Raw genomic sequence first — 13,676 nt, 5'->3', positions numbered from 1 at the left:
AGTAATGTTCCTGTAGGTGCATGTATATACACATACACACACATACATACAAACACAGCACATTTTGTTTATCCATTTGTCTTTTGATGGATATTTAGGTTGGTTTCACCTTTTGGCTACTGTGAATAATGCTGTGATGAACATGGTGTACAAACATCTGTCAGAGTCCTTGCTTTTAATTCTTTGGGGTACATTTCCAAAAGTACAATTGCTAAATCTTTGGCAATTCTACGTTTCACTTTTTTAAAAAAAATCTTTACCATTGAAGTTGGTAAAAAAATGGTAGAGTTGGGACACCTTCTGCTTCATCCAGTTGACCAGCACACTGTATATCCTATTCTCTTAACGAAAACAAAAATAGTGACGGCCACCATTTATTGAGCGATGTTTATTATGTACTATGTACTACACTCAATACTTTCCTTACTGCAATCACATCTGTTAAGAACCATGCTGACCCACATTTTACAGATGATTAAGCAGACCCAGAGAAGGTAAGTAATTTGCCTCAGGTTACCTAGTCAGAAAGTGGCAGAGCTAGAATTTGAATCCAGGAAGGTCTGCCCCATGGCCTGCCTTCTTAACCTCCATGCTATACTTTCTCCTTCTTCCACATGAAGCCAGAACTCTTCCTGCTGTTTAAGCTGCAACCATGTTGTTAGCACAGACTGGAATGTGAGAGAGAATTCCATCACTGTATCAAGAGAAGCCACCTCACCCTCCTTTCACTCTTTCTTAAAGGGATATTGCTTTAGATATTTACATCTGGTCCAGGTGTGTTAACCAATTCTCTTGACTGAACACTTTCAAAAATTCCTTTTCGACAAATAATAAACGCTGGAGAGGGTGTGGAGAAAAAATAACCCTCCTACACTGTTGATGGGAATGTAAAATGGTACAGCCACTATGGAGAACAGTATGGAGGTTCCTTAAAAAACTAAAAATAGAGTTACCATATGATACTGCAATCCCACTCCTGGGCATATATCTGGAGAAAACTATAATTTGAAAAGATACATGCACCCCAATGTTCATTGTAGCACTATTCACAATACCTAAGACATGGAAGCAACCTAAATGTCCATTGACAGATGAATGGATAAAGAAGATGTGGTACATATATACAATGGAATATTACTCAGCCATTAAAAAGAATGAAATAATGCTATTTGCAGCAACATAGATGGACCTAAAGATTATCATAGTAAGTGAAGTAAGCCAGAAAAAGACAAATATCATATATCGCTTACATGTGAAATCTAAAAAAAAAAAAAAAAAAAAAAAAAAGATACAAATGAACTTATTTACAAAACAAACAAACCCACAGACATAGAAAACAAACTTACGGTTACCAAAGAGGAAAAGGTGGGGGGAGGGATAAATTAGGAGTTTGGGATTAACAGATACACACCACTATATATAAACTAGATAAACAACAGGGACCTACTGTATAGCATAGGGGACTATACTAGATATTTTGTAATAAGCTATAGGGGAAAAGAATCTGAAAAAGATATCTATCTGTCTATGTATGTATGTATGTATGTATGTATAACTGAATCACTGTGCTGTACACCTAAAACTAACACAACATTGTAAATCAACTACAAAAAAAAAAAATTCCTTTTTGAAAAAACTCAAGCTACTTACTGATGAGTTTGGTTCTCCAAAAGTGTACCAAATTAGAACTACACAGCTCTCCTGCTTGCACAAACAAGGCCTAGACTGGGGATCTTAATCTATCCTAATGGTTCTTAGTCTTTAATGCGCATCAGAATCCCTGGAGGATGTGTTAAAATGCAGATTACTGAGCTCACCTTCAATTTCTGATTCAGTAGGTCTGGGGTAGGGCCTGAGAATTTGCATTTCTAATATCTTCCCAGCTGCTGCTGCTGCTGGTCAGGATACCATTGAGAACCAACGTTTAGGCCCAACACTCCTTTGCCTGATTTTTGAAAAGGATCAGGAACTAGTAAACATTTTTTGTGTGTTAAACATGTGGGAGACAGAGACACTTTGGTTACCTCTAATTAGGTCATGATCCCAAGGACATCCATTTGTGTTCTGAATTAGATGGTTAAAAAAAAAATCTATCATTTCAAAACTTGAAATACATCCTTTAAAAAGCAATTCTGGGGCTTCCCTGGTGGCGCAGTGGTTGAGAGTCTGCCTGCCAATGCAGGGGACACGGGTTTGAGTCCTGATCTGGGAAGATCCCACATGCCACAGAGCAGCTGGGCCCGTGAGCCACAGTTACTGAGCCTGCGCGTCTGGAGCCTGTGCTCCGCAACAAGTGAAGCCGCGGTGGTGAGAGGCCCACGCAGCACGATGAAGAGTGGCCCCCACTTGCCACAACTAGAGAAAGCCCTCACACAGAAACGAGGAACCAACACAGCCATAAATAAATAAATTAAATAAATTAAAAAAAAAAAAAAAGCTTGCCTTCAATTAAAAAAAAATAAAAATAAAAAAAATAAAAAGCAATTCTGGGGCTTTCCTGGTGGTGCAGTGGTTGGGAATCTGCCTGCTAATGCAGGGGATATGGGTTCGAGCCCTGGTCTGGGAAGATCCCACATGCCGCGGAGCAACTAGGACCGTGAGCCACAACTACTGAGCCTGCGCGTCTGGAGCCTGTGCTCCGCAACAAGAGAGGCCGCGATAGTGAAGAGGCCCGCGCACTGCGATGAAGAGTGGCTCCCACTTGCCGCAACTAGAGGAAGCCCTCGCACAGAAACGAAGACCCAACACAGCCAAAAATAAATATAAATAAAAATAAATAAAAAGATTACTATTAAAAAAAAGCAAAATTAAAAAAAAAAAGCAATTCTGGTGAATATGAAATGTATCAGAACTCTCCAAAAGTTAAGCTATTTACCTTTCATTCTCATCAGAAATCACATTTGTTTAGGACTTGCTAGATTTTGACATAAATTTACTGAAAGCATATGTCTCAAACAAGATACAAACCAGTAGTCCAAATACTTGATTGAGTTGATCTTGAATTGTCTACCATTAAAAACACATCCCTCACTTCTGCAGGCTGGAGAAATCCTTATTTTCTTTATCAATGTCATTTGGCAGAAGAAATGCAGATGGTTTAATTATATAGAGGGTTGATAACCTTGAAGATAACTTTTGTGTTAAAGTGTTATCATCCCCCCAGTCCTTATCTTTGCCAAGTTTTTCCTCCCATTAGTAACAAAATCTAAAGTTCTGCATCCTTTTCATCTTCTGCATTAAACTTTAATTGTTCCAACAGATAGACCGTTCAGTGCTCAGAGACTAAAGGCCTAGATCTGTATAAGTCTCATAAAAACTTTGGACGATTTCATTAATCTTTTTTCTTTCCACTGTCAACTCCCTAGAAGACTTTATTCAGCCCAGACAACATTCTGTAGACCTACCATTAACCTTATTCTTTTCCAAACTATTTTCTTGCTTTCTCAGCGTTCTCCAAGCAAATTTTTCAAGCCCAATAAAATACAAGTGTTTTGTTCTTGCTACCAGTGTCTAGCAAGTTAATTCAACGTTGATTTTTTTTTTTCTTCTAGTATTAGTAGCCCTAAGAAGATATATATTTTGTGTATGTGAAACTGGTATTAACACCTCTTAACAAAGAGACTGAATTAGGCTATGAATAATCCTGGGGATCACTAGTCTAAATCTCTCATTTTATGTACCTAATTTAGGCCTCAGTATACAAATCCCTTTTGAATAGATTCAAGTCATAATGCAGGGTAAAAATCATTGCAAGGTTTGGTTAACCTCTCGCCTGGTATGGTGTTCAAATAGGAGAAGCGTGTACTAACTGTCCTTTAAATTTTCTGTCTCAATTATAACATCAGTTTGGAAATAAAACTACTTTCATTAACATTTAATAAGATTTGGAAGATGTAAGCCTACATTTATATTGACCTTTTATATCAAATAACAAGTGAATGGTTAATCATTACAATAATTAGATGAGTGAGATAGTTACTTATTAACCAAAGATTTAAGGAGCTTCTCCTGCAATGAAGGAGATGCAAACATAGTAATTTAAAAATAAACACTTTCAGTATGTCCTACTTAAGTGAAAAATAAACCTTCTCCAAGGTTAATGTTATTTCTCAAATTTGCTGATGATCTAGGACTTCATTTTTTCAGATACAGTAGATATAAAACAGCATTAATTTGCTTCTAAGCACAAAGTACACTCCTCTCCCTTCCCACCAGATAAATATCCTTAAAATTCTTTTCAATTAACCTTGAAAATTCTATATAGTCAAATCTCAATAGGTAGGAATAGAAGCTGCAGAAAGGTACAGTAAACACTTCTAATGAATTAAATTCTAATAGGTTACTGGTTTCCTTGTTGCTATCAAATGACTAATTCATTAGAAACACAAGCAACTCTTAAAATACCGTTTAGATAGTAGGGTATCTTGCAGTAAAAAGAAAACATTTAAAACAACCAAATCAATGCCAACCAACCAACCAATAAACCAACAAAAATCCCCAAACAGACCTAGGTCACCATGTGAGAATGTACAAAATTCAGGATACTTGAGCATGTATCACAGGTTTCATCCAAAGAATGATTTGCATTGCTCCTTAAGCAAATGGAAAGCTCTGTTCTGCTGCATGGCCAAGCGTCTCAATGTACAACCAATTTCTAAAAAACAATTTTGTTGTCAGTCCAACCAAACAGTCTACTGCTGCCCTTTACAATGAATAATACAAAAACCAGAAGAGCTTGTCTCTTTTCTTGGGTGGTACCTTTGTTAAAATTAGTTGACTAGGGACTTCCCTGGTGGTCCAGTGGTAAAGAATCCGCCTTCCAATGCAGGGGATGTGGGTTCAATCCCTGGTCAGGGAACTAAGGTCCCACATGCCGTGGGGCAACTAAGCCCACGCTCAACAACTACTGAGCTTGCGCGCCTCAACGAGAGAGCCTGCGTGCTGCAAACTACAGAGTCCACGTGCCACAACTAGAGAGGGAAAACCCGCACGCCACAACTAGAGAGAAGCCTGCACGCTGCAAGGAAAGATCCCACATGCTGCAACTAAGACCTGACACAGCCAAAAAAAAAAAAAAAAAAAAAAAAAGAAATAATAATTTAAAAAAAATTGAGGAATGTTTCAAAAAAAATTAGTTGACTAAACAGTTTTTTCATTACTAATAATATTGTAATTATGGCTTACTTTTCTGCTACTTTGCAGTTAAAAGATCTCTAGGAAGCTTGAGAAAATATTTTTGGAAATGTTCTATTAGATCAAGTCAATGATAGGAAGGAGAAATCAGATTCTTGTCCTGACCACGTTACTTATTTCCCATGTGACTTCTCAACCCACCTGTTATCACAGAATTATAGAATCTGAGCTGGAAGGGTTCTTAGCACCTTTTTCAATAGATAAAACAGGGAATCATGAAATTGAAACACGTTGGCCAAGTTCTCGTAACTAGTAAGAATTGTAGATACGAGGAAGACTAGACCAGATCTCTGGATACTCATGATTACTGTCTAAAGCAATGAGCATGTTTCTAAAAATGCCAACTGCAAAACAAACAAACCAACCATGAGCATTTGTAATCCTAGTGGTACAATAGCATGATTATACATGTTGATTAAAATGAAATTTATAAAACTGGTGAGAAAAGAATATTGGTGTTCAACTAGCATGAGATGGCCTGTTTTGCTAAAGATAATGCAACACTCCATCTTTCTGGTTTGTTTTAATATAGGGCTTTTGAAGAACTTAATAAGCACTTTTAACTCAGGGTCATGGCAGCTTGATATGATTTTTTTACTCCCCTCTAATTATACACTGATATATACTGTCCTTAAAAACGTCTTAAAGTTGGTTGATCTAAGAATTTACAGGGTGCCTATTGGGTCTATACTGGTCTAGCAGACTTTCCTATCAACTAGCTGATAGGTAAAGCCCTAAAAGAGGAAACCTGCCTGCTGCTATGAAGGGATGTGTGGGCTAAAAAATGAAAAGGTACTGTAAGAACTTATATCACTCAATTAAAATCCTGAGCATCTAGACTCTGGGAGGGATATACATGTATATTGTAAAAACATCTATGTGATGACATTGAGCAGAAACACAGAAATAATTAGGCCATTAAATTGTTAGAATCATATGATAAAAAAACTAGTACTTTTATTCTCCTTGAAATATCATATTTTTCGATTAAATTCAGTTGTAGACACAGGTGGCATTTTTCTATGATACAGCAGGAACATCTAGAAACATTGTTTTCCCACTGTTTTCGTTTTCTTTTAACTTCAGCATTACAGCTGTCCCTCAGTATCAGAGGGGGATTGGTTACAGGACCCCCGCAGATATCAAAATCTGAGGATGCTCAAGCCCCTTATATAAAATGGTGTAGTATTTGCATATATAACCGGTGTACATCCTCCTGTATGTTTTAAATCATCTCGGATTACTTATAAAACTTAATACCATGTAAATAGATGTAAATACAATGTAAATACTATGTAAATAGTTACCGACGCATGGCAAATGTAAGTTTTGCTTCTTGGAATTTTCTGGATTTTTTTCCCCAAGTATTTTCCAACGTATTTTAGTTGAATCTGAAGATGTGGAACCCATGGATACAGAGGGTCAACTGTACCTTAAATTTAATTTCTTAATCCTTATGCTACAGGTTTGACTATTATTAATCTATTCTGACAACACTTTCATGATTTTATGTGAACATTAGAGAAATGTACTTTTTCCTTGTTCCTTTGGCTTCCTTCTTTCATAGATAAAAGTTTATATTATAAATACCATACCTACCATTGCTATAGTTATAGTAGACCCACTGCCCACTCTTGGGTTTTGGAAGTGACACAGGTGTCTCTTCAGCAGGAAGACTGTAGAATCGGCACTCAATGAATAGTCGCTGGATAGTATCATCTGCAGTTACTGGAGAATCATTAAGGCTTAGAGCTATGATCTCAATCCGAATTTTTTCTGATGGCTGTTTAAGGAGCAAAAACAAAAAAAGATACAGAACAAATAAAACGAACAAAAAATCCTTCACTCTTTTCCACTATCAATTTTAAATAAAACATAAAGGCAGTGGCCTTCACTGATTTCTTTTTTGGAAGGTATTGTACCCTACTGTCTAGTTACACATGATAGATTATTCACGACAGAGAGAGAGAGAATGAGCTTCTAATGCCCCAGGGTTTGAAGTTAACAGTGTCATGGCAATAGTCTCCTGATTTACATTTGAGGCTATAAATACCCCACTAGTAGTCCATCAGGAATGAAGATTATGAGATCTTCATCTCCGATTACTTTCAGAATGACATGTATCAGTTGGCCTTGTTTCAAACTATGTAATGAAATACATGTTTATCACTGCTTTTATTTACTCTACGGTACCTGAGAAAGTTTTGGTTATTCAGAGATCAAAGCCTGTTGAATACTTTATAGCTACTATGCTAACATAAGTAGCTATACGAATCCATATTAACTAGGGCTACAGTTCATTCTCTTATATATTCTACCATAACATATTTCATTCAATAAGTAGTAAGTTTTCAAACAAAAGAAAGAAAATTTTTATCAAATTTAACACATTTTCTTGTAATTTATTTTTATCTCATTTTTACAGAATTAACTAAAAATATATATTTGTGTAATTTTCATCTCAATCCTTATTTAATAGATTTTGGTGTCACAAACATTATATGAGAGTCACATATGCTTCCTTGAGTAATAATTTAAAACAAATGATAGACTATGACTTAAAAATTAGATCATACCAAGATAATTCCTCAGTTAAATGTTTACATTTAATTTTAAATGTTTACAATTTAAAATTTGTTCTTTATTCCCCCTTACTCAATCTCTCTTTATTAAATTCAGAGGCATCCTACTATAAATTATATAACTTAAAATAATAATTAAAAATCCTGATACTAAGACGTGCTTATATAACCAACTTTTAGGAATTCATTGTCAGATGTAAATCAGTATATAAATTCACCATAGTGATTACTATTTTGATATTTCAAAGTATATAATATAATTAATCAAATTGAAAAGCATAGGTACCCTATTGTAAAAATATTCCCATAAAGAACAATTTCCATTGCTAGCAAACCCCCTCAATATTTGATGAAGTAATTTTACCCCCTTCTTTCAAAAGACATTTTCTTTTATTATGTATTCTAAGACACTTTAACTAAAAACCTAAATCTGAATATTTCAATAAGGTTATTTTATTATTCAGTAGATTCATGGAAATTTTACTAGGATGACAGAGAAAATTCCACACCATTCTGTCTCCACTAATACAGGTACAAGGCTGCAGCTGGCAATATTACTAGGATTAGCATAGTATGATGAAATATTTAAAGGAAAATTTTTTCTAAAACCTAATAAATCAAATGACTGCCAAATGTCATTAAAGTGATGGTCTTTGACTTGAATATGCTTTTCATATTCAAATTTGAAAAGAAAGAGATGAAAGCCTGGAAAGGTTACTCGGTTTCAACTAATAACCTCAAGCCCTCTCCGTTCACGTGCATAAAAAATGAAGTTGGCTCTATTGTCTAATCTCACTTCAGAAAAGCCCTTCTCTGCTTGCCAAAGACTAACATGGTAAAGAAAGTATTTTAAATGATATTATTTTTCCTTAAAATGTATTGTGGTTGTCAAAATAGCATGCACACACATATTTTATAATTCTGGCTCAACTGCAGCACAGTGCATAATTAAGTCTTTTACATAACTTGTAATTTGACAAACTTAGAATTGTTATGACAATAGCATAAAACATTCCTGCTTCTGCACAAAAGAATCATTTTTAGAAAATAGCTATAAAAAGGCAAAAGAGGTATACATGGTTATTTCTACATTGTGAGGAGAGGAATTTAAAATTTATCACAGAACCCAGTGAAGAGACAAATTAACTTTTAAATAGCAGGGGAACCAAATTTATTTAAGTGGTTTTTAAATTAATAATATATTAACTGTACAATCCCCATATGAAAACTTGCATTACTGTAAGAACGAACTTGGGCTGTCAAATAAGCCTACATACAAAATATAATTCTAAATAAATGTAGATACCTGGATCACAGTCAGACAAACAAAATACCAAAACCAAATAAATAACCAAAAAGAAAAAAAAAAACTTTAAAATTATTTTTAGGATGTCTATCTTCTTTCTGGTCTAGATTTTTTTTTCTGTTATTCCCCCCACCCCGACCCAGCCTCATTACCTCTAGCATATGTCCTTTTTAATTCTCTAACTTAACTGACAGAGTTATTAGTTATCATTTCTTTGTTCCTTTGATGCTACATGAATCAAACTAAAATAAATCCAAAAAGGGATAAGTTCCAAACAGTATATATCTAGGGAAGCACACCCTGAATAAACAATTTCTAAACATTATAAATTTTGGCTAATTGGGCTAGCCAACTTATTTTTCAACCCTGGAACAATTCTGGTTGTTCTCATGGCTCTGTGAATCAAAAGTTCAACTAGATTATATATGAAGATTTTCAAGATTAAGAAGCACATCAACTGACTAGCAGACAACTCCAACTTAGTGTCAGAGATGAACTCATGATCTCTTCTCTCTCCCAGTCTCATTCATCCTCTAGATATTTGTTATCTCAGGTGATGACATCACCACCATCCACCTGGTCACCCACAACCACGAGACCTTGGAGCCATTCTTGCCAATCTCCATTTTCACATCCACCATATCCTATAGATCACTCATTCCTGTTCACTTTAATTCCTAAATATTTCAATGTTTCACTGAGTTACAGAAAGCTTACGATATTTCAACATTGTGTCAGCTACTGGAGATATAAACACAAAACAAGATGCGTTTTTTTCCCTCATTTTTATCTCTAGAGAAACTCCTTCTTTATGTTCTCACATGATCTGAGGAAGGAACAAATTCAACAGTTTCCTAGTATTAGAAAGTAGTTTTATAGAGTAAGAAGGGAGAAATCAGAAGGAATCATAAAGAATAACTGGTTGGCAGAACTGTAGGCAGACAGGTGGGTGGTACGAGGCACTAAGTTCAGTTACAGAGGGACTATCATCTTGCTTATGGCATCACTGGTGTGGTGTGCAGTACGCACTCGAAAAGTAAGTGGCTCCATTCTCATGGCTGTAAGAGAGGTGAGGCACTCCTGCCTCTCTACTTGCTTGCCTGCAGCCTCAACTCTTCTTCTGGTGGCAGAGTTCTTTCCCTAAAAACAAATCAGATATCACCTTTCTGCTTGAAAACCTATTACCCCTACACTCTCGCCATTTCCCCAGACCTGTGGTGTACTGTTAATATTGCTGAGCTTTTGCATCTGAAATCTTCTCTATCAGACAAAATTCCACTTATTTGAGGCCCTGGGCCATGCATGTACTCCTTTTATGAGAGCGTGACTGATTTCCAAGACTGAGTTGCTTCCTCTACTGGGCCCTCACTGCACTTTTTAGTCACATTGTATTGCATGGATTTGTTTACATATGTGCCTCTCTCTGTAGACTGTGAGTTCCTGGAGGCCAGGACCATAACTTATTCATCTTTTGCTATTTAACATCCTCTCTAGGATCTGGCTCTCAATAAATACTTAATGATATAGAGTCAAGGGACGCTGAATGTCCTCTATCTATTCAGAATATCTTTTATATATTGCCAGAAATATGTGAGGCTGCAATTATTAGTGTTTTCACCTTTAACAAATATTTATTGTATCTACTACGTTTTGGGAAGTTGGTGATTATTAACTGTTGAAAAGTGTATAGAAATCTTGTCATTCTAGATTTTAATTAACTAACACTATTACAAACACCGATCAATTTTGTAGAATCTAGGGGTAGGGTACTGTTGTTAGCTCAACTTCTCTGTATGTTTGAAAATTTTCATAATAAAATACTGAAAAAAAGTTCAGTTAGGAGAATTGGAAGGGGTAACAATATACTGTTTCAAATGACAGTGACTGAAGCATAGCCTTTTAGATGGATGCAGAATAATGTCTGTTGAGGATTACTAGAGGAATACAACTGGTCACACCTCTGTATTACACCCTGCTCATACATAGGTTAGCCAGCCAGTATAGGCTTTGGGCTTTTCTTGTTTTGTTTCTTTCCTGTGCGTGTGAACATGTTACTAGGTGTGATGCTACTTCTCAGTACTGTTTTTGTCCTCTTCACCAGTTATCCTATTAGCTTCCCTAGTTAGCGAGATGTCAGCATCAACATATAAAAAGAGCATTTAAAATTTCTGATTGTGGTGAACAGCAGTAACAGAAATCACTCAAATAAGAACTGTGTGCAACTTCTTTTCAGTTGTCTGTATAGATGGACACTATACTTTATGTGATTGAATGATCTAGAAATGTGATGACAGCTTGTATTACTCTCAGAGAAAAAAAAACATTAAGAGTTCTCATGATTTTGGCTCAATTCCACTACTGCTTCCTGACTGATGTTATAATTCACATTTTAGGCCATATTTCTCTATAGTATTTACTTGGGCTTTTATTGGCATGCTTAAATTTTTTATGTTGTACTTCAGAAGATCATGCTGCATTCTTCCTCTGGTTTCAACCATCACAGCAGCCACAATGGGGTTGGATTGTTAGGCTTCTAAAAACTAATTCAACTTGACAGCCCTTAAACACAGTATTGCTTAACTGAGAATAGCCTCTGATAAAGGTTTGGAACTTGCTTCAGTCAGTTAGATTTAAATCTCACTATGGTGAGATTGCATGTGAGTTTTATTTCATTCTTAATTCCACAGTGAATAAGCATTTCTTTAACTTTTTAAACTATAAAGAAAATAATTTGGCATATTCAAGTACTCAACATCTTAAACAGATGTTACCTTTTTGCTGTATCTGATTTAAATCTTTTTGCTGTTACTGTGGAAGAAATAAAATATTTCGGATACAGGGAAAAGCGCCCCCTCCCAATTCCTTTCCCCTTCTTCCTCATTTCCCCCAGAGGTAACCACTATCCTGAAGTTGGTGTGTATCATTCCCAAACAAGCTTTTATATTTTCTACTATGTATGTATATATATATAAACAACATATTATTTTCTGTTTTTAGATTTTATATGAATGGTATCATTGTCTATTAATCATTCTGCAATTTCTTCACTCAATACTATATTTTTGAGATTTATTCATGGTTATAATTAAAATCTAATTCATTAATATTAACTGTTGTATAGAATTCCATTTATATTGTCTATATAATCTCTAGTCTATTTATTTCTCTATTGATGAACAATTAAGTTGTTTAAAATTTTTTGCCATTACAAAGAATGTTGCATTGAACATCCTTTTATGTTTTCTTGTGTATGCGAGTGGTTCTCTTGGCATTGCTGGGTGATAGGTATGAGAACGTCAACTTCGTAGGATTATCAAGTTACTTCCCAAATGGTATATAAGTTTACATGAGTATTATTTTATCAGCATAAAAATACTTTGTAGGGCTTCCCTGGTGGCGCAGTGGTTGAGAATCTGCCTGCCAATGCAGGGGACACGGGTTCGAGCCCTGGTCTGGGAGGATCCCACGTGCCGCGGAGCAACTGGGCCCGTGAGCCACAACTACTGAGCCTGCGCGTCTGGAGCCTGTGCTCCGCAACAAGAGAGGCCGCGATAGTGAGAGGCCCGCGCACCGCGATGAAGAGTGGCCCCCACTCGCCGCAACTGGAGAAAGCCCTCACACAGAAACGAAGACCCAACACAGCCAAAAATAAAAATAATAAATAAATAATAAATTAAAAAAAAATACTTTGTATATGTGTATGTGTGTGTGTGTGTGTGTGTAAATAAATATAATTAAAGCCTACCTATAGGAGCCAAGGTATGTAGAACTTGGTACTTTATAACAAAACAATAGACATAAAATGGAAATGCAAGGTGATGATCTATGTCTATGCCCTTTAAGAATAAAAGTTTAATTGAAGTGAGCTCTAAGACAAGCTCAAAATAGTTGGTTCAAAAAGTCAAACTGGGACTTCCTTGGTGGTGCAGTGGTTAAGAATCCGCCTGCCAATGCAAGGGACATGTGTTCGATCCGTAGTCTGGGAAGATCCCACATGCCACGGAGCAACTAAGCCCATGCGCCACAACTACTGAGCCTGCGCTCTAGAGCCCATGCGCCAAAACTACTGAAGCCCACACACCCTAGAGCCCGTGCTCCGCAACAAGAGAAGCCACCGCAATGAGAAGCCCGTGCACCGCAAGGAAGAGTAGCCCCCGCTCACAGCAACTAGAGAAAGTCCGTGCTCAGCAACGAAGACCCAATGCAGCCAATAGTAAATAAATAAAATAAATAAATTTATTAAAAAAAAAAAAAAAGTCCAACTCTCCATTGGTACTGACAGAGCCATACGTAAGTAGGGTAGGATGCATAACGATTAATGGCCATTCTTACAACTTTTCTTCAGGCTGGGGGCTGGCACAGTCATCTCAAAGACTCAAAAAAAGTCCCCTAGACCTCACAGTAGGCTCCAAAGCTTCTACTTATTGGGAATCAAATCCACTCTTCATACAAGTTTTGATTGAAAAGTCTTTGATTTTTAAAAAAATAATAGCTCTTTGGGAGAAATAAGAGTAAAGAGAAACTCCGACTGTTGAAGTAATAATTTTTTTTTTTTACAGAGATTATTCCATTTTCATAGTTTTAATAGTTAAGTA

At 36.1% G+C, this 13,676-nt stretch overlaps 1 protein-coding gene across 4 annotated transcripts in view; it reads right to left on the bottom strand.

The window, feature by feature from the left end:
* Positions 1-13,676, bottom strand: part of RPGRIP1L (RPGRIP1 like) — a 103,306-nt gene that overhangs the window by 17,169 nt on the left and 72,461 nt on the right. For 3 of the 4 annotated variants that reach the window (XM_082366610.1, XM_082366609.1, XM_082366608.1), the window contains exon 23: positions 6,793-6,976. In XM_082366610.1, the coding sequence (XP_082222736.1) occupies positions 6,793-6,976 (184 nt within the window). The other variant, XM_082366611.1, reaches the window with a different exon arrangement.

The sequence above is a fragment of the Balaenoptera borealis genome (genome assembly GCF_965194805.1).
Source record: "Balaenoptera borealis genome assembly, chromosome: 19".
In the NCBI taxonomy this organism is placed as follows: Eukaryota; Metazoa; Chordata; class Mammalia; order Artiodactyla; family Balaenopteridae; genus Balaenoptera; species Balaenoptera borealis.
The sequence above is the reverse complement of the archived record's forward strand: the minus strand, read 5'-3'. Positions and strand labels throughout refer to the sequence as shown.